The sequence below is a fragment of the Leptodactylus fuscus genome, chromosome 8 (genome assembly GCF_031893055.1).
Source record: "Leptodactylus fuscus isolate aLepFus1 chromosome 8, aLepFus1.hap2, whole genome shotgun sequence".
In the NCBI taxonomy this organism is placed as follows: Eukaryota; Metazoa; Chordata; class Amphibia; order Anura; family Leptodactylidae; genus Leptodactylus; species Leptodactylus fuscus.
Window position 1 is genome coordinate 10,562,349 of NC_134272.1, and position 20,669 is coordinate 10,583,017.

The window sequence follows — 20,669 nt, forward strand, 5'->3', positions numbered from 1 at the left end:
CATCCACACATTGCGGAAAAAAAATCATAGCGTACAAGCCGAAAATCGCCGCGCGTCACACAGATGTCACTCTTGTGTTACCGTACCATTTTACCACAGACTGTGTAGTCATATGATGTTGCCCAAGTTTACGTTCACATGACTGTGATGCAAAACGACCTCGAAAAACCATACATTTGTTCATGGCCATTTTGTAGCCAAGGGGCCGCCATCTTCACTCATGCCTCATACATTACAGTGCATGAAGAGAACTCGAAAACAGAGCATGACCCATTTTTTTGGCCGGCAAAATATCGGTCCCGTGACTAGCCCCCAATAGTCATTTACGATGCTTGCGTCAATGTAGGCTTAGACTGTGTTCACATTGGAAGCCCTGTTAGTCACGGATTCCATTAAAAAATTGATGAAACAATTGTTCCTGTTTTGTTTGTTGACCCCATTAGGTTTTTTTTTGGACCAGATATTGACGCGGAATCTGCCTCAAAATCCGGCTCCAAAAAAACGCCTCCCATTGACTTCATTGGAAACCACTTCTTTTTTACGCTAGTGGATTTATGCCGCTTGGCAAAATAAGAAGTGAGCTGCCCTTTCTTGCTGCAGATTCCGCGGTGGAATCCGCCGCAGCGTCCGTGGTGCGACACTCCCTCCTGACTAGGCCCATTCATTTGGGCCTAATCCGTAGCAGAATGCCGCAACTGCACTGCACCGGCACCCAGTCATGGCTAGCTGTATTTTTGGACTGGATTCTAAGGCGGCCTCTGAGTCAAAATCTGGTCCGAACTTGCCCTTATACTCCGGCGGGTCTGTCCTTGGCTTCCTTTTCCCATAAATTGGGCAGAATGGACAGCGCAATAAGAACGCTAGACCGAAAGAATTTTTTCACACTGTGGTATTAATTGTGTCCCCCCCCCCCCCCCCATGGATAATAGGTGTTAGGTACCGGCATCTTTCAGTACTTATTATTTTTTCGGATAGGTCATCAATATGTAATGGGGGCCTAATTCCTGGGAACCCCCACAGAACGGGTGATCGATTACCAATCACGTTCCATAAGGTGTGTGCTCGCTATTGCAATTCAGTCCCATTCAGGGCTGCATCGGCCACGCTCCACCATTATATTCCACTTTATCTGTGTCCTAAGAACATATAGCTGATATTGGCCGAGACAGTGCACAACATCTAATATGGGGGGCACTGTCCTGCTTCAGGTTGGCTGAGGGACCCCCACTGTCCTATGGTGATAGCAGCCTTGGTCCCGTTGACTTAATCATGTGACCAATGAACGTGATGTCAACAAACAGCTGATCACTGGGGTCTCCGGTGTCGGACCCCCACTGATCTGATATTGATGACTTATCCTAAGAATAGGACATCAATATTCTAGTCCTAAAAAAAGCTGTGTTTTTCATCTCAATGTTATCTACGGAAATGCTTGCGATTTTATAGATTTAATAGGGGAAGAAAAACCCACAAAAAACACAATGCATTTTTTTACACTGTTTTTAGCTGCTTTCAACAACGTGAGGCCATAACCTTAGGGTCAGGGCACACATTTAGCTTTTTCGGATGCAGTTTCTGACACTAAAACCAGGTGTGCATCATGACGGAATCTTGTATCAGTACACTTGAGGTTTTTGCTGTAAAAAACGCATTAAAACCCCCCGATGGTGTTTTTTTTTTCCCCTCCTTATAGCAGTTTTGCTGCATTTCCCGTCACTCATGTATATTGTGCTATAAGGCTCTGTTCACACTTGTGTTACGGATTTTATGCACAGCCTGCCCATGACCACTGCTATGAAGTATTTGTAGCAAACATTTCCGGCTGTAGATCAGTAACTTGTACAAGCCACTGCCCTTTGTATCGTCGCCCTTACCTTTGCACCCACCAGCTGGCGGCCAATACTTATTTATTCCTCATGTATTCGGATGTGGTCTGGACAAGGCGCAGAGCCTTCACCTATTTCTTCCATCCAATACCTTTCATCTATTGTATTTCAAAGCACAGACATCGATGTAAAGATACCCATGTGCATAAAAGTAATCTAAAATGGCCAAGTTTGATCTCTTCGCCCCGATCATTGCTTGAAAATTGTACACGCTGGCTCATGGGTAGAAATAAAGCTGCTTGTGCCACCTAGTGGACGAAACTGCCCTACTATATTTCAATAGAGATATTATTGTCTCCTCCCCAAAAAAAAGGACCCAACTGTACATAGGAGTTTCCAGATTCTCCTCAAGAAGGTTTTAACTAGAGATGAGCGAACACTGTTCGAAACAGCCGTTTCAAAAAAGCACGCTCCCGTAGAAATGAATGGACGTAGCCGGCACGCGGGGGGTTAAGCAGCTGGCTACCGGCAAAGTCTGTGTGTCGGCCCCTTCCATTCATTTCTATGGGAGCATGCTTTTTCGAAACAGCTGTTTCGAACAGTGTTTGCTAACCCTTTTTCCACTACAGCAATTTGTTTTTTTTTACCCCCATCAGGATTGCTTGTATTGCAGCCTATGGCAGAATCACAGTGTAACTACGGAGGCCTTCCACAGGCAAGTCTCAATAACTATATACCTATGACCAGCCCGGGAGCCTGTTTCTTGTTATGGGATATGGATGGCTCCAGCAATCTACATATCCTAGGCCACGTGTTGCAAAAAAGCTGTGCATTTTTTTTTTTTTACTTCCCAAAAATTGTATTAAACGTTTCAAGGCACGAGATAATAGATCGATATCGAATAATAAAGAGACAAAGTATAAACGGATATTATCGCTGACTATCAAATAAAAAAAATGGAGAAGTATCGCAGATATACAACAATAAAAAACACACACAGACCCAAACGGTGGAGAATAAAGAAGCGGAAAGGTGAGACAATACAAAGGAGAGGAGCAGAACGAGGCCGCCGGGTGAGGAAGGGGAAGACCAAAGCTAACTACATATGGTTCACATCAAGGATTGCTGCACTTAGAAGAGAGATTCAAGCAAGACCCTCCCTAGTGAGGACCCCGATCACATAGCCTGCAAATATTAATACAAGAGGACCAAATGGCATTGACTTAATGTTTCCTTATCCAAGAGAAGGTCAGGGATCCCTCAACCCAAGCTAACCTCCCATGGTCACTTTTGTAAAATAGGGTCAAACAGTGAAAGAGGATATACAGCCCCACCTCATAATGGTGTAGCCTTGAACAAGACCACCAAATATGGAGGAACATGCCTTCTCCTCCACAGCCTCTGAAACAGAGATGGGAGATCCCTGGGTAATGGGGGGGAGAGCATTAAGACTCTGTATGCTGCTCCTGGTAGGGAGATATTGATGAACAATTTAGAACGCACCTCTGTCACATCCTGACACTTGGATTCCTATTATTTTCAATGGGAGGCTGAGAATGCAGTAGGACAAGGATAAAATCAGCCTCCTGCTCCATCTTGCAGCAGATTCTGTGGTCAATAAAGCCCAATCATCTGAGTCTAGTCCGCAGCGGAAAGCTGCAATGGAATGTGGCGGATAATGAAGAGCAATTTCTCTTTACTTTTCTGCCATGTGAACCTGGCCTAAGGCTCTATTCAGATCATGGTTCTGCCATCTGTTCAGCAGGTCTGGTTTGCTTAGTAAAAACGGATGCAGATATGCACCTATTACATAAAACAAAAAAAAAAAACATTTAGTTGAACAGGGCCATGCATACTGGTGTGCAGAGATTTGTTCTGACAACTATTCATTAGGTTCGCCTCCTCCCCCCTGGTTTGTTTCAGACCTCACTTGTTCAGCACAAACCAACAGTGCTAATACTATACTGTGGGGTCTCTTCAGTCCCCAGCGTATGCTAAATAAAGGGGAACGGGCATGAAAGTAACAAACACCTATGGTCACCTCTCCTGGGCGTCCACCAGTGCTGGCGTTGTCTTCTTGGATATTCCAGCCCCTGGATGATGTCACATACCCCTCCAGGTCACCATTGAGAACAACCTTAAGAAAGGCTATTCGTCTCCTACCTTTCGTCCTCTGCTCCGCGCCGCCGTTCGCCTACAATCCCGGTTCTTTTCGGCATGCAAATGAGTTCTCTTGCAGCATTGGGGGCGGTCCTCCGCGCTCAGACAACATTGGGGGCGGCCCCAATGCTGCGAGAGAACTCATTTGCAAACCAACAAGAACTGGGATTGTAGGCGAACGGGGGCGCAGAGAAGATGATGAAAGGTAGGAGACGAATAGCCTTTCTTAAGGCTATTCCGATGTGGTACTCAGAGAAAAAATGACTTTTAATGATAGGATCCCTTTAACGTCTGCTGCAAAGCCTGGCGGATAGTGAACAATAGTAATCCAGTCGTGCGTCACAGAATAGATCTACATTTTGCCTGCAGAATGTGAATCCAGAAAAATGTGAAAATGTGATGTTATATATAAAAATACCACAATGGACACTGAATGGCAGAGGCTTTATATGCTATTATGAACACAACAGCAGCAAACACCTGCAGATTTTACATGTTCATCGTGTTAAGGCCACCCTAAACTGTTCTCATACTAGAAACCATTGTCCATCTGCGAAAAGTGACCAGGTGCACAGTCTATGGCTTGTACGGGGACCGGTTCCCTCAAAGATCGGCGTAGCTCCAGTCTGGCAACAGCGCACACTTATATAAAACCTACATCAGCAGATCGTCATAAGTCCAACACTTTATTCGTTTTCTGTCGTATCGTCTCCATTCACATCCAAAGTGAAAACAAAAATTCCTTCTCGGAAAAATGTATGCATGGTACAGTCATGTGACCTCAAAGCTCCCAAAATACAATGGCCTCTGAGTAATAGGAACCGCAGCCTGGCTAAACGTAGGTGTAACTAATGGTCACGTCAATGGGAGCCGCAGAGATGGCCAAGTGCTTTACCCCGGACACTCCAATTAAGGTGAATAGGAGATCAGCTCAGCACCTGCGGTCAGGCTGAATGTCCAGTGGAGGGAAAAGACCCCCCTGTTCTCAGGATAGGGGGTCTCAGCATTCAGATTATCATGGCATAACTAGTGACTGGCCAGACGCCCCCATACCTGCACCTCTTCTCATTCACCTGATGCTTTGAACAGGGCCCTGACATGAGAATAACCTTTAGACTGGAGACTTTTTGTTGCTTCTTTCAGCAGATTTTGTTGCATTTGAGCCAAATCCAGGAGTGAAATCAGCAGAAAGGAGCACAAGTCCTTCCTTTATATTGTCCACGTCTTGTTAACCCACTCCTGGCTTTACTCAAACGCACAACCACCCCCTCCCAGCAATATACAGACCACAAAAAAATCTTCAGCCTTTAGGATGAGGCTCAATATTGCAAAAACAAGTTTTTTTTGGTTCAGATTTTTTTGTGTTTTTTTTTTTTTTAATTAAAGCCAAGAATGGTTACAAAAGGAATGGGAAATATCTAGGAGGTTCTTAGACTTCTCCCTTCTGCTCAATCCACTCCTGACTTTGGCTCAAAAAACCGCAGCAAAATCTGCAACAAAAAAAAAAAAAAAAAAAAGGGTGTCTGCAATGGGGGGCCTCAGCCTAAAGGGGTTGTGCAGCCAAATGAAATTGGGAATAGGCCATCAATATTAGAACTTTGGGGTCCAACTCTAAAGCGGATGAACTCTACTAACTTAGTATTATGGAGCAGTGCAACTTTTTGCGCATGTTTGTGCCATTTCGGCTACTAGACCTGTAGCTTTAATACGTTGCCCTTACTCAAGTATAGAACACACCATAGCCATTACTATGCACAGCTGTACTTTATAAAATATTACACATTAAGGTGCTAGGGCATATCCGAGGACGCATTAAAGCACAGGAAAGGACTGGACAGAAGTTTTTTGCTTTCCATGTACTATACATGTTATATACGTCTACCATATCATTCACAGTCAGTCACAACATACGTCTCGACCAAGTCACCATGGAGCGCAGCACCTGCAGAATATCGCAGATACGATCCAAAGGCCAGAGACCAGTTTAGCATATATTCTATGTATAATCACATATATTATACACTAATAGAGAGGACACAACAGTTGTATAAGCCGGTGTTTCTCTTCAGCTTGAGCAAAGGGACACGCAAGAAAGTGAACAACAGGGCGGCGCCAAATCTAATAGAAAGACGTTTAGCATTGGATGAGTCAGTCCTGGAAAGTCCTTCATCTACAGGATCCATTTCTGCAATACGGGGCTGTGTAGATAAATCCGCCCAGTGAGTCTTGTTTGTTAAACCGTGATCACGATGTAATGGCATCACCGGTGACTTGTCCAAACTATGTTAGTTTCCTGTTGATCTCTTTCCTACAGAACACAAATATTAAATAAATGTTACAAAGTATCCAATAGCGGTACCAAAATATCAATTATTCCAATTCATAGCAAGTTACAAAGGTCTTAAAGGTTGCAAAACTGTAGAGTGGATACACATTACAGTACTGTGCAAAAGTTTTAGGTGGGGGGGATGCTTCAAAGTCAGAATGCTTTCAGAAATAAAAGGGTTAAAAGTTTGCTTTTCTTAAAATGAAGTGAATGAACAAAAGAGAAATGCAAATCTCATCCATATTCGGTGTGACCTTTGGAGGAACAGTCCTGGAAGTGATGATCTGACCCCACAGATACAGCCCTGATCTCATTATCATCCAGTCTGTCTGGGATGACACGAAGAGACAGACGGATTGGAGCAAGCAACATCCACAAAAGATCTGGGCTTAGTTCTCCAAGATGGCGGCGGGAACAACCTGCCTGCCCATCTGCCAACACTCCTACAAGTACTGAGAACTTATAGAAGGCACCGAATACTGATGGGATTTACATCTCTTCTTCCTTTACGGACATCCCCCCTCCCCCAACTATTAACCCTTATATTTCTGAAAGCATTGTTATTTTGCATCATTTTTCCACACCGGCCTAGAACATTTGCACAGTATTTGCTTTAGTGTCCCTGGTACAACTGATATGTTCTATATTTCTCCATTTGACAGAAATCTGCAGCTGGCAGCCATGAGTATCTGGGACATGAGCTTAGGCGAGATATTTATAATAAGGAAGATCCCATAAGGACACTAACGCTCCTTATACTGTAATTTACCCGTCCCCAGGATGCAAAGTAGAACTCCATACATCCAATCTATCTGCAAAAAAATCAGGACAGCTGTCGGAGTGACATTAACTGATTAGGTCCCAGCTGTATGGAGTAAAGACTCCCAAACCCTGCACACTTACACCCTATAAGAGGTAAGGTGGGAATCGCTGCAATACAACAAGAGTTGTTCTAGATCAGAGAAACAGAAACCGCTCATTCCTACCGTCAAGAACTAAACATTTTCTTTAGTTTGCTTAGGAATCCCTCCTTGTTTTCCCCTGCCTGCTCATCGGCCTCAGGCCTCTCGTCATCAGCTGCAGGTCTCTGCCGTACACTGCCTAGTGGGCACAAACAGTAAACAGGTGTCAGCCCCGACCGGACTTCAGGAAATAAGAGAACTGCAAAACAATGCATTGGGAAGGGGTCTTGCAGGATTTGGATACTGAGATCCTATACTTAGGCTAGGTCATCAATAACAGATTGGAAGGGGGGGGGGGGGGGGCCGAAACTGAGCACCTCCAACGATCAATGCAATGCCTACTGTGCGGTGGCCATGCCAAGTGACCCGATACAGCCACTACACAGTATATGGAGCGATGTGATTCCAGATTTGTGCATTGTACTAGTTCCAGGAAGCTGAGTGTTGGACCCCCACCGATCAGATACCGACAACCTATCCTTATGATAGCTCATCCACATCTCAGGCTGAGATCAGATCTGTGCTGGAGTCTCCAATTTATAAACCATTGAAAAATCGGTAATGCTCTGCATGGAGGACTCTTCTCTCCATTGCTTTCAGTTTTGAATCTACGGACCCCAACATAGTAAATGGGGTCTACTGGTCTCCGCTTGTAACCACAGTTTTAGTGGTCCAGATCCCTGTTGTTCGGGTCTCCCGCTGTACCCAAACGACAAAGACAATGCCACCATTGTGAACCGAGCATAAGTCCTGGAAAACCTCTTTAAACTCTGTGTCAGCGCAATAAAGAAAATAAGTGAGAATAAAAAGTACAGTAGCAATCCCACGTATAGAACTATTGTCCCTGAGGGCGGGTTCACACCTGCGCCTGGTCTCCACCTTCTACCCAAGAAACCGGACAGGAGATGGAAACCCGGTGGTCAGTTTTCACTTGAATGGGTTTGCAAAGTGACCACCCGTGAGCGTCTTCTGCCTCTGCAGCCAAACCGTTTTTTTCTAACCGGACACAAAGTCGGACTTGCAACAAAATATTTCACAGGTCAATGCCAAGGATATAAAATCGCTTTACAACTGTGCAGGTCCAACCTCAGGTATGAAGAGGCTGCTGCACCAATTCAGAACTGTGGCCCCCTCACCAGATTTGTCTGCACATTGGTCCAGAGTTTTGCAGATACCTGCACCTGGCCCTATTTACAGAGCATGATGCAGTTCCCATCACAATGGGAGGTCAGGGTGACACTGAGCTGGGAAGACTATGAAGGGGACACTAGCACTGTGACCCCTTCATTATGAGGCTCAGTGCTGGTCCCAAATGTCAGACCCCCACCAATCATGACATCACCATATAATATAGAAATGCCCTTTAATAAGGAAAAACTGGAGACCTCTGCCCTCATCCAGCAGCTTTACGTTGTATCTATACATAGTATGCACTCCACATGAGACATGCTCGGATTACAGCTGTCCGATACCTGTAGTTGTGTTGGTGATGCCATTGACTGTGCCTTCCACATCAGTTTCTTCTTCTGCAAAGCTCAGCATTAATGTCCGCTGCCTGTCAGTCAGTTGCCTAAAGCAAGACAGAAGTAAACGACATGATGTGACCTCTGAAGTGTAATGGGGGACGAAAACAAATCACTGTGCAATCCACTCACCGAGGAACTTTAAGCTTGATATGTATGTAGTGGTCTCCGAAGCCATAACTGTTTATTCTTGCTATGCCTTTGCCGCTGATTCTGATTCTCTGATCTGCCTGGGTGCCGGGTGGTATCTGAGACATAGGAAGATGAAAGTGTTAGGCTGATAGACAAAATCATGTAAAAAGAGAAGAAAAGGAAGACTACTCACTGCAACATTGATGGGTTCATACAGTCCTTGTGCCCGGGAAGTGCCACCCAAGACAGCTTGAGCAAAAGAAATGTACAGATCAGAGTGGATATCAGCCCCATCACGTCTGAATTGTGGACTCTTCTGCACCTGTATCACATATGATTACACATTAGCATCGACATACAACGCTTGTGGGCTGTTATAGAGGTTACGAATGTTTCCCTTTGTACTAACACAAGGCAATGAACTAAATCTTAAATTTAACACCATGAATAAATGGAGCTAAAAGTCTCAGATTAAATGAATTTTTCCAGCAGATCATTCACAGAGAGAGTCTTTATGTAACCCTTTATATCCTATTGTAATGTAATATACTTTTTATATATTGAAACCATTTATTACTCCAGACCTATCTGATGCAAGACTTCGCAAGCAGTATCCGCTAACTAGGTGCCATACTCTGCCCTCTGCTGTCCAGAATTCAGAACGGCATGTAATATTTCACAACACTGTCAACTTATTAACCCAGACAAGATGAGGATATTAACAGAGAGCGATGGGACGGATCACTGTACTAACCCTAAAAGTAATAAAGATTTCCTTCCTGCCCACAGGCATTCGCACAGTCTGCCCGTCTTCCACACCTAAAAACATAAGAATATAAATTCAGGCATACACAATAATAATATATATAATAAAAAAATACATCCCATTAAGTCATATGAATGTTAAAAAGGAGGTGAACAGCTGATGACTTGTTTTAAGCCTGAATGGTGAGCTTGGCTATGGGCGGCGAAATCCTACATTTAGGGCGGATTTTGCCTCAAAATCCGCCTCCATACAATGGTGGTCTATGGAGACCACAAGCATTTTTTTCCGCTAGTGGAAAAAAGAAGCGAGCTGCCCTTTCTTCAGGCAGAAGCAACCTCCGGAGTCGGCCCATTCATTTGAGGGGAAGCCGTGACCGCGACAGTCGTGGCAGGCGGGTTTTGACCCGAGAGTGACAAGGCTCCCCGCGTCACTCTAGGTACCAAAATCCGCCCCCCGTGTGAACGAGTCCTTAACCTCCAGGGTCTTGCAAAATTTTATCTTGTAACTGTCTTCAACGTCATCGGACCACTACACAGCGTACAGAGAAGTCTGTTTCTGGCTCTGTACGAATCTGATGCTGGAGATCTGCTAGTATAAGGTCAGCAGTAGAGATGAGCGAGTACTGTTTGAATCAGCCGATCCGAACAGCACGCTCCATAGAAATGAATGGATGCACCTGGTACTTCCACTTTGACGGTGGCCGGCCGCTTAACCCCCCGCGTGCCGGCTACGTCCATTCATTTCTACACGAGCGTGCTGTTCGGATTGGCTGATCCGAACAGTACTCGCTCATCTCTAGTCAGTAGTAGTTTCCACCACCACTGATCTGATACAGATGACTTATCCTAAGGGCAGGTGATTAATGTGTAAATACTAAAAATGAAAACCCCATCATTACAAGCCACCATCTGCATAAAAGACTGGAAAACTAGCTAGGTGACTTTGGGAAACAATTAAAGGCAGTCTTATCAGCTCCCCAGGCACTGTAAACCACTGGTATTGTTATGTACATGATATGGATACAAATCCAACCATTCCTTTGTCTATGCCCCATGAGAAAATCTGCAAATCTCTTAAAACCGGCTTTTACAGACAGGCTGGGGGCTCATCAGCATTTGAAAGGTATGGTTGCAATTGTATTCTATCAAGTACATTACCATACCAATGATTTACAGTGGCTGGGGGAGCTTATAGACTCCATTTAATACGATACCATGGCCTTTCTTCCACCCCCTCAGCACTTACCAGCAGGGACTGGCACAGTCACAGACTTCTTCTGCTTTGTCTGTCCACTACCTCGGCAAGAAAGACACGGAGTTGTCATAGTTGTGCCCCTTCCACCGCAACGCCGACATGTTGATCGCATGACAAAAGGACCAGTGTTTATGGTCTCCTACAAGAGCAGAAATGCAAATACGTGATACAACATCAACTGTAGAGTGGTGGGCGTATAACCTCTAGGACCATGAAGGGGACACCGGGCTGGGGTCCCTTTAATGTTTTTCATTTTTTTTTTATGTAGATTGTGAGCCCCATATAGGGATCACAATGTACTTTTTTATTTTCCTATCAGTATGTCTTTGTAGAATGGGAAGAAATCCACGCAAACACGGGGAGAACATACAAACTCCTTGCAGATGTTGTTCCTGGCGGGGTTCGAACCCAGGACTCCAGCGCTGCAAGGCCACAGTGCTAACCACTGAGCCACCATGTTGCCCACTTTAATGTTTTTCTTTGCACAATGGCACTCGAGCACCGGTCAGTCCGTCTCTTTCACCTCAATAACGCTGTGCTGCAGTTTCTCTGAACAGCCAGGAGATCCGGGCGCTGCTGTGCAGAAAAACACTGATGGGGCCACAGCACCAAATCCTTTCAGTCACAGAATTGGGGAGGAGATCCAGAGGTGGCCCCTCATGAATCATAGCACAACATATTTAAATGATAAAAGGGAAACACCCCTTTAAGTGACATATATAAAACATGAAAATAAATACATACTGCACCCACATCAATAAACAGAAAAAATATTCACATCAATGGCTGCCCCTGTACTGACTTACCATGCCAGTGCCATTACAGTAGTTACAGTGCTGCAGTTTTGTGCCAGGTTCATTGCCCTTCCCATTGCACCTCTCACACGTGTCTGTGATGTTAACAGACATCTCTTTGTTCACCCCCTTGGCAGCCTGAGTAAATGTGAGGTCCATGATGTACTGCAAGGAGCAAGGGAAGAATTAGGCTCATGTGTGCAAAGTCTCCAGTCTTCGATATAGAGATTTCCAGCTCCTTTATCACAAGGCACTATGAGCAGATATTAAGGGCTCACCTCCTGCGGCTGATCAAAGATATTATTAAAGTCACCAAATGGCGACCCAGAGAACTCCCCAAAGATCTTGCGGAATAATTCTTCTGGATCAACAGTGGGACCACCACGCCAGTATTGCTGCCCACCGCCGCCGGCTCCTGCTGCAAAGTCAGCTGTGCCATATGCATCATACTGCTTCCGCTTTACTTCATCGCTGAGGACCTAACAGAACAGAAACAATTAGAAAATACACTGAAATTACATATATAAGAAAGTCATCACTCCTTTGACACTGCTCCATTCACAGACCCAATATGTGCAGCATCAAAGACGTCTATGTAAGTTGCAAAGGATATATGGACGTGCACAAATATTCCAACACAACAAGTGGAGGGGACCCCTAAAAACCTCATGCACGAAATTATGAAAATAGAGAGATTTCTTTAACAGTTATCCGCAGATATTCTATCCTTAACCTAGACCATCAATGTCAGATCAGTGGGCATCTGACCCCCAGGACTCTCCACCAAACCCAATTTGCAAAACCAAGGTGCAACAACACCTCTGGGAACATCATTGAATAAGGTGGCCATACCCCCTAGAGAGCAGTACGTGTATCTCAATGGATAGTGATTTATTTTATGCAAGGACAAAGGATAGGACATGGTGAAATCCAACATGCCTGATCCTTTTTCTCCCAACATTCACTTTTTCGTGGAGGGTTGAAAAACCCCCACACAGATTACACGGCTGGCCGGTCATACTAGGCACGAGTGGGGGAAAAAATCTACAGGACATAAGGTCACTTACTTCATAGGCTTCAGCCAGCTGAGAGAACTTCTCCTTGGCTTGAGGATCATCTTTGTTGGTGTCTGGATGGTACTTCTTGGCCAGCTAAAAAAAGACAGTTCAGGTCAGGTCTCGCCATGGAGCATACCCCTGGGAATGGTTGGACGTATCTGTGACTAATACCAGTGGTCAGACCCCCAGTATTTATACACAGGGGTCTCCATTCATTATTAAGACTGATGGTGAGTACAGTGAATCTGTAGAGTGGTGGTCCCTCATTCACAACTACTACTGTATTCACGCTCGGCACTCCAGGGCCCCCAGTCTGATGATCACGGATAAGCCCAGTGGTTGGAGCTACCCAGCTATTTAGACACTGCTGAGGCAATGATTCAATAAAATAATTCCACCCCCCCATTTCATAGAGCTCTGCATTGTGCAATCCCTCTGTTACTCTTCCTGGAAACGTATAAAGACAATGGCAGCTAGGCATCACCATTTTCCCTGTAGAAAGTGAAATTCCTACACAAATGGCGGTGCCCTACTGACAACAGGAATGCTAGCATTTATACATTTCCAGGAGGTACAAACAGAGGAAAATCACAACACGTAGTTGTAAGAAGAGATGCTCCAGCAGTGCCAATAATACATTTGTAAGTAGGTGTACAATGGACAGTACATCTCTATAGGTAACACAAGGTCATGGGTCTATTTGCCAATTTCACAAGAAGAAAAAACAAGAACTGATCAATATATAAAGGTATCCGATATCAAAAGAGCTGTGGACACAGTGCGGGGACTATGGTGCAACCCGGTCACGAGGAGATAAACCCGTCTGGTATCATCCTGGCGTCAGGGCCCGTCACCCACCTGGTAATAGGCCTTCTTGATTTCTTTCTGGCTCGCATTCCTCGGGACCCCCAAGACCTGGTAAAAGTCTGCTTTGCTGGAAACTGATGAGCTGGTATGGAACTGGGAGGTTTGTCCTAAGAAGGCTACAAAGACAAGAGATGAGCAAGATTATAGGAATGAAGGCAAATATGTACACATACACACATAGATATCCAATGCTTATTGGTAAATCCTACTGAGGTCAGGCTGCCCTACACCGGCCAACTGCGGCCTACTTAAAGGGGCACTCCTGTTTCAGAAAACAAAGGTTTACAGTCTACTTGTATGAATCCCTTACTTTTCAGATGATCACAGAGGTGCACGGCTCGTGACATTACAGCTACTAGACCTTTACAGTAGTGAGCTGCATCACATGACCATCGCTGTACCCCATATCTAGGAAATGTCTGGATGCAATTGGACAGAACTAAGAAGGATGATGTAGCATGATGTAGGGTGCACATGACCATATCTCCATTTGCTGCTATTGGACTGATACTCTCAGAAGCAAACAAAGGGGTGGTCACACATATGTAGACCCCCCACCATCAATGGCTGAACCCCCAGTAATCACACTATTCACCTCTATAGATAGAAAATACATGGTGTTCATAGCATTTCACTGAGTACATAGGATACACAGCACCCCAAACACTCTCTGACAACCTTACGCTCTATAGGGGTATGTTCACATGGCACTGATACGATATGGATTGTTTACAGCAGAAAGTCCGTGGATGCAAAAAAAATGATGGTGTGAAAAATGTATCGGGCAACTGCTGCAGATCGCACCATAGGCATTGCAAAGGGTAAAGCCCCACAACATGAGAAGCTGTAGATGTCCCTCCCCCACCTTGCAGGTAACTGTAATGTACAAGATACTGGATTGTGTGCAGAAAATCTGCAGCGTATCTGTTATGTGTGAACATACCCTAACTAGGCTGACCCATAGTGCAGATTTTAGAGGTGACCTTATATAGCACCCTGATGTAATGATCATTGGGAACCATAATAATAAACCATCTCCAGTGATCACAAGGTCTATGGACAACGTCACCCAAGGCCATGGAGCCACCAAACATGCGCTGGCATGCTGGGATATGTAGTCCTACAGGAGCACCACCGTTACCAGACCCCTAATATCCAGCCTGCCCCTTCAGAGGAGATAACCTTGAGTGTCCAGCACACATGGGACCCGAGGCCGGTCACTCGCTCCCTCCAGCACTCACCTCCTGCAGGTGTCCGGGTTACTGCTGATCGTAAAGCCAATAACAGGGCTGCTTCACCCCGAGGCCATCGCTGAACCCCAGGAATCAGCGGTCCCCGAGCCCCAGATACTGCGACTGAGAACCAACGCGAGGAGCAGCGAGCAGCCATCTTGCCGGGGAACTTTCTCCACCGCGCATGCGTCACTGGAGCCGCTCTGGAGGAATGTCATTGGGACACCGGAAGTGCGCTCTGTGGCTCCGCCCATAAGCGGTGGCTTCACCCAAGTGCGAAGCCAGCGGCCGCCATCTTGGTACGGCTCTGCTTGTGAGGGAACTTTCTGCCGGTTTCTAGAAAGTTGCGTCATTTGTCCCCGAGCTACAGAAGGCCTCAGACTATACGGAGTTATAGGCCAATTTATAACAGGCTTTGGCCTACAGAGCTTCATTATTCTACTGATAGGCTCGTTGCAGGGCAGGCTGGGACTTGTAGTTCAGTGAAAAAATTGTCATATCTAATTTTTTTAGATTGACCATTTAGATGCTGGGAGATATTATTATTTCACCTCACATTGCATTTTTTTTATTGCCGTAGTGAATGGTCAAGCGCTTACGTGGCGGCCATTTACCAAGATGGTGTCGCATTTACAACAGTTTGCCTCACTTGTGGTCGGAAACGCTGAAAAATTGCGGCGTTTTTCATTAACTGCAAAGTGGATGCAAATCCTATGCCCACTTTGCGGTAAAAACCACACTGCGATTTCAAAACTGGCATGGTATTGGAAATTGCAGCATGTCAATTATATCTACGGAAACGCTGACGGCTTACCTGTAGATATAATGGTAAACTCCGCAAACTTTCTGTTTGAAGTGCTGCGGGAACACCCATGATGCGTTATCGCCGTGGTTTTTCCCGCTGCGCATCATTTTATGGGGCCTTAGCCTCAGGCACATGCAGTTTTATACACCACTAGAAAGCTGACAGTGCGCTGAATTCAACGTTTTACCGTTAGGTACCCCAGGGCAAGAGATATCAGTGCAATTACCGACATCTCTTCACCATTGGAAGGGCGTTCCCGACAGTCTAGCTGGGACATGAAAGGTCCTCTTTAATCTCTGCCTGCTGCATGGAGACTTTGCAGTTGAGGCATATCATGATACTAATCAGCTCAATCCATTCTGTATATCGCCATATTGGATATACTTATTATGTGAGCGAGCTCAGAGAATCAAGACATCAAACACGGTGTGCTAAGTGGATTCCGATATTTCAGCATGGCTTTTCCAAGCCATGTTTATTGGCTGCTAAGAAATGCTAATCAATGGGGGTGGCAGGCGTCACACCACTGAACTGATATTAGTGGCCTATCTTTAGGATTAGTAGTCATCAATATTTTTAGCCTTGAAAACCCCTTTAATTCATCTGTTCATATGAACATATCCCATATACTGCTTGTTGTGCATGACATATTGGTAGTGTAATTCAAATTATGCTGCCCCAGAAATGCCATGGAGAGAAGATCCCACAGTTATCCTGAGTTATAGGGGGTTATTATATATTGATGCCCTAACCTGAGGATAGGTCAATGTGTGATCGGTGGGGACCGGCCACCTGGAACCCCCACCGATCAGCAGTTTGAAGCCGCTGACTGAGGCCTCTTTGATGTGCTGTTGATGTCATGTTCATTGGTCACATCGTACAGTAATATCTCAGTGCCATTCAAGTGAATAGAGCTGGGGTGCAATACCAAGCACGGCCACTATACAATGTACCACGCTGTGTGAAGTAGATGCAGTGCTCACCAAAACGCTACGGCCTCCTCGAACTGGCTGGAGGTCCCCCTGGGTGTCGGACCCACCAATAACATATCGATGACCTACTTCAGCCATTGGCTGAGCAGTCATCTCCTGTGTGTGTGGAGGGACCGAGGAAGTAAAGAAATGGGTCAGTACGTTTGATTTTTCACAGCATTGTGAGTTATTAGAAAATGTAAAGGCTGTACCATTCCTGTAAGATCCGTCACCCTATAAGACTCTGCAGCCATGTATTACAACACAGCGAAGGAAGTCGTCCCTCAGTTTCATGTCCTTATTTCATGATCTGTGTGTGAATGAAGCCTTTATGTAACAAATCCCAAAAAGAGAGCAAAATGTCACCCCGTTTGCCCTATTTGAATGACGCTCTTAGACACAAGAATAACGCCACCTAGTGGGTATAATGGTGATTGGCATTGGCCCCAAGAAAGTTCCCACAAATCTCAGGGATTATCACTATTTACTTTAGTAAGAAAGCCGACACAACACCTTAATCTGCAAAGTAAATCGTGGAGACCTGTAATCTTATGTAATGCTTCTTGTTTTCTTAAAACAGATCAATTATTAAGAGAAGAGAACATAAGCCAAAAAACACAACTGCTGAGACCATACAGCTGAGCTAAATGATGGGGCCATCCAGCCTTGTACTAGGACTGTAAATCCTTCTGCAAAGAACAGGAAAAAACGTAAGTACCAGATTCTATACTGTACAGCAATTATTTGTGGGACTTCTTACTTAAAGGGGCTGTCCGGCTCCAAATTGACCATATCTAGGTCATCAGTATGTGATCTGCTGAGTTCTGACACCCAGACCCCACACAGATCAGCTGTCCTAGAAGTCTCCAGGGGCTGAAAGCTGCTAGTGGACAAGTGCATGGAAGCCAACCCTATTAAAGTAATAGGAGTGGTACAGTGTCCCCATCCACTGCATAGTGGTGGTTCTGGGGTATTGCAGCGCCCAATCCTATTACTTGAACGCACTGCCCCCGTCCACTAGCAGTTTCCAGCACCTGTAGGCTGCTAGAATAGATGATCCATGCAGGGTCCAGGTTTCGGACCCCGACCGATCACATACTGATGCCCTATTCTGTGGATAAAAAGTAAGCACATGCTTTTTTTTTATGTCTGCATAAGATGCATGCATATATTTTCTATTACCAGGGGGAGTCCAAGTCCTGTAGCTATAATATAGGGAAGCTAAAATGGAACCACATTACAGCAATGTGAGCTGTTACTCTTCAATTTGTAGGACACTGAGAACCAGCACCCATCTTTCCCTGTGAAATGAAGAATAGAACTGGTGGGGGAGGGGGGTCATCACTGCAGTCAATAGGTCCTTCTGAATTCCTAGGATCTGCCAATATGCTAGGAGTGTAGATATAGGCAGTGCAGAGAATGCAATTGCTACCAGGCCCTGGAGCCTCAGGGGCTACAAAAGCATCCACATGACATAAGAGGACGCCAGTATTATATATTGCTCATGATAAGTGGGAGCCCCATTATATATTTTGCACAGGGGCTCAGGTGCTTCAAATTATGCTTCTATCCTGAGTTGTATTTGTGGGCAAACACCTTTAGGGTGCATTCACACTGAGTAAACGCTAGCTTATTCTGAACGTAAAACACGTTCAGAATAAGCGGCGTCTAAAGCAGCTCCATTCATTTCTATGGGAGCGGGGATATGAGCGCTCCCCATAGAAATGAATGGGCTGCTTCTTTCACTCCGTGCAGTCCCATTGAAGTGAATGGGGAGTGCCGGCGTGTACGCTCCAGCATGAGCAGAGCTTGCCGTATACGCCGGCACTCCCCATTCACTTCAATGGGACTGCACGGAGTGAAAGAAGCAGCCCATTCATTTCTATGGGGAGCGCTCGTATCCCCGCCTCCCATAGAAATGAATGGAGCTGCTTTAGACGCCGCTTATTCTGAACGTGTTTTACGTTCAGAATAAGCTAGCGTTTACTCAGTGTGAATTCACCCTTAGGCTGGTGCCCCACATTGCGAAAAAGCTGTAACAAAACTGGTAATTTACGGTACCTGGAAAGTGGATGGGAATCTGCCTAATCTCCCCCACACATTGCAGAAAAAAATCTGCAGCAGAAATTCTGCCATTTCAAAAACCGTCATGTTTTTGTAAACTGCAGCATGTCAATTATTCCCATGGAAGCACTGGTGTTTTCTATATACTGTAGGTATAATAGAGGCAAAAAGACCGCTGAGGAAAGCTGCAAACTTTCTTTGAAAAACACTGCGGGAAAAAATTTGAGGCGTTTCTGCAGCTGTCTTTTCAGCAGCAATTTTTGGCTGAAGCTTTCCACCAGGGGGCAAGGAGATTTCTATATATTTTGCTTTACTTTTGCAGCCACCGCTATGTTTGGATCAAAAATGCAACAATATTTTGCAACAAAAAAAAGCAGTTTTTCCACAACATGGGGCCTCCGGGTTAAAGCTAAAGCCCCATGTTGTAGAAACGCAGCTTTTTTTGTTGCAGATTTTGTTGCGGTTTTTTGAGCCTTAGCCAAGAATGGCTACAACAGGAATAGGAACTATGTAGGAAGTTTTTATACTTCTCTCTTCTGTTTAAACTACTCCTGGCTTTGGTTCAAAAAACGCTTCAAAACCTGCAACAACAAAAAAGCTGCGTTTCTGTATCGTGGGGCCTCAGCCTAAGGGCCCCTTCACGCGGAGTATACACTGGCTGATTCTGACCGTGTAAACGTTCTGAATCAGCAGTGTTTAAAACAGATCCCATTACTTTCTATGGGAGCCGGCCTACGTGCGCTCCCCATAGAAATGAATGTTCTGCTTTTTTGCATTCATTTCTATGGGGAGCGCACGTATGCCGGCTCCCATAGAAAGCAATGAGATCTGTTTTAAATGCCGCTGATTCGGAACGTTTACACGTTCACAATCAGCCAGCGTATACTCCGTGTGAAGGGGCCCTAAGGCTAAAACGCCATGGGACGACCTGCAGCTATAAAGCGCTGCGGGAAAAAACGCAGCAGGAACGCATCGCGGTTGTTCCCACAGCGCTTTAAACAGAAAGTTTGTGGAGTTTTCCTCCACAGACTTTCTGTTACAATTATATCTACAGGAAAGGTGCCGACGTTTTCATAGATATAATTGACATGCTGCGATTTCCAAAACCACACTGGTTTTGGTAATCGCAGTGTGTCCGCGCTGTGGTTATTACCGCAAAGTGGGCATGAAGAATCTCATCCACTTTGCAATTACTGTAAAACACTGCGATTTTTCCCGTGGTGTGTACGCCGTAGGCAAATCGCGGTGTTTCCAGCCTGCCTGGTCCCAGCCTAAGGCCAGGGCCCCACGGGACATAAACGCCGTTGTACAGTGCAGGCAAAGTGGATGGGATTCATGCGAATCCCATCTCCACTTTGCGAAAGAAATTGCAGCGCGGACACGCTGCGATTTGCAAAGCCGTTGCGGCTTTGCAAATTGCAGCATGTCAATTATATCTACGGAAACGGCGGCGGCTTTCCCGTAGATATAATGTTAGGAGAAAGTCCGCAGAGGAAAACTCTGTGAACTTTCTCTTAAAAGCGCTGCGGAAAGAACCGCAGTGCGACCACGCAGCGGTTCTTCCCGCAGCACTTTATTACTGCGTTTCCAGCCCGTGGGGCCTTAGCCTAATGGAGTTTTCTGGGACATTCTGTACATATTTATGGCCTATGCTTATGATAGGTTATCAATATCTCCTCAGTCGCAGTTTGACACCCAGTACTCTATCAATTGGCTGGCTGAAGAGGCCATACTGTTCAGGTAAGCGCTGCGGCCTATTAACCAACTTCCAAGCCTTGTATAGTGGCTGCGTTTGGTATTGCAGATGAGTTGAAACCGGGACATACATCCCGCCGACGGGACTGTGAAACAGCACCCTGAATCCGGGACTGTTGGGACGTATGTGTATGTGGTCAAGAACTGGTGTAGATTTCCATCATAACTCATGCT

At 45.4% G+C, this 20,669-nt stretch overlaps 1 protein-coding gene across 2 annotated transcripts; it reads right to left on the reverse strand.

The window, feature by feature from the left end:
* Window positions 1-5,340: 5,340 nt before the first annotated feature.
* On the reverse strand, window positions 5,341-15,070 carry DNAJA3 (DnaJ heat shock protein family (Hsp40) member A3). Of its 2 annotated transcripts, XM_075284092.1 has the most exons (12): window positions 14,910-15,070; window positions 13,660-13,784; window positions 12,811-12,894; window positions 12,022-12,222; window positions 11,756-11,908; window positions 10,941-11,088; window positions 9,684-9,748; window positions 9,123-9,251; window positions 8,930-9,045; window positions 8,747-8,844; window positions 7,299-7,413; window positions 5,341-6,294 (listed from the first exon to the last, which is right to left on the reverse strand). In XM_075284092.1, the coding sequence occupies exons 1-11, from the start codon at window positions 15,055-15,057 to the stop codon at window positions 7,301-7,303; spliced, it is 1,380 nt and encodes a 459-aa protein (XP_075140193.1). In that variant the 5' UTR covers window positions 15,058-15,070; the 3' UTR covers window positions 5,341-6,294; window positions 7,299-7,300. The 2 variants fall into 2 exon arrangements, with proteins under 2 accessions (XP_075140193.1, XP_075140194.1); XM_075284093.1 differs by lacking the exon at window positions 7,299-7,413.
* Between the last annotated feature and the right edge of the window lie 5,599 nt (window positions 15,071-20,669).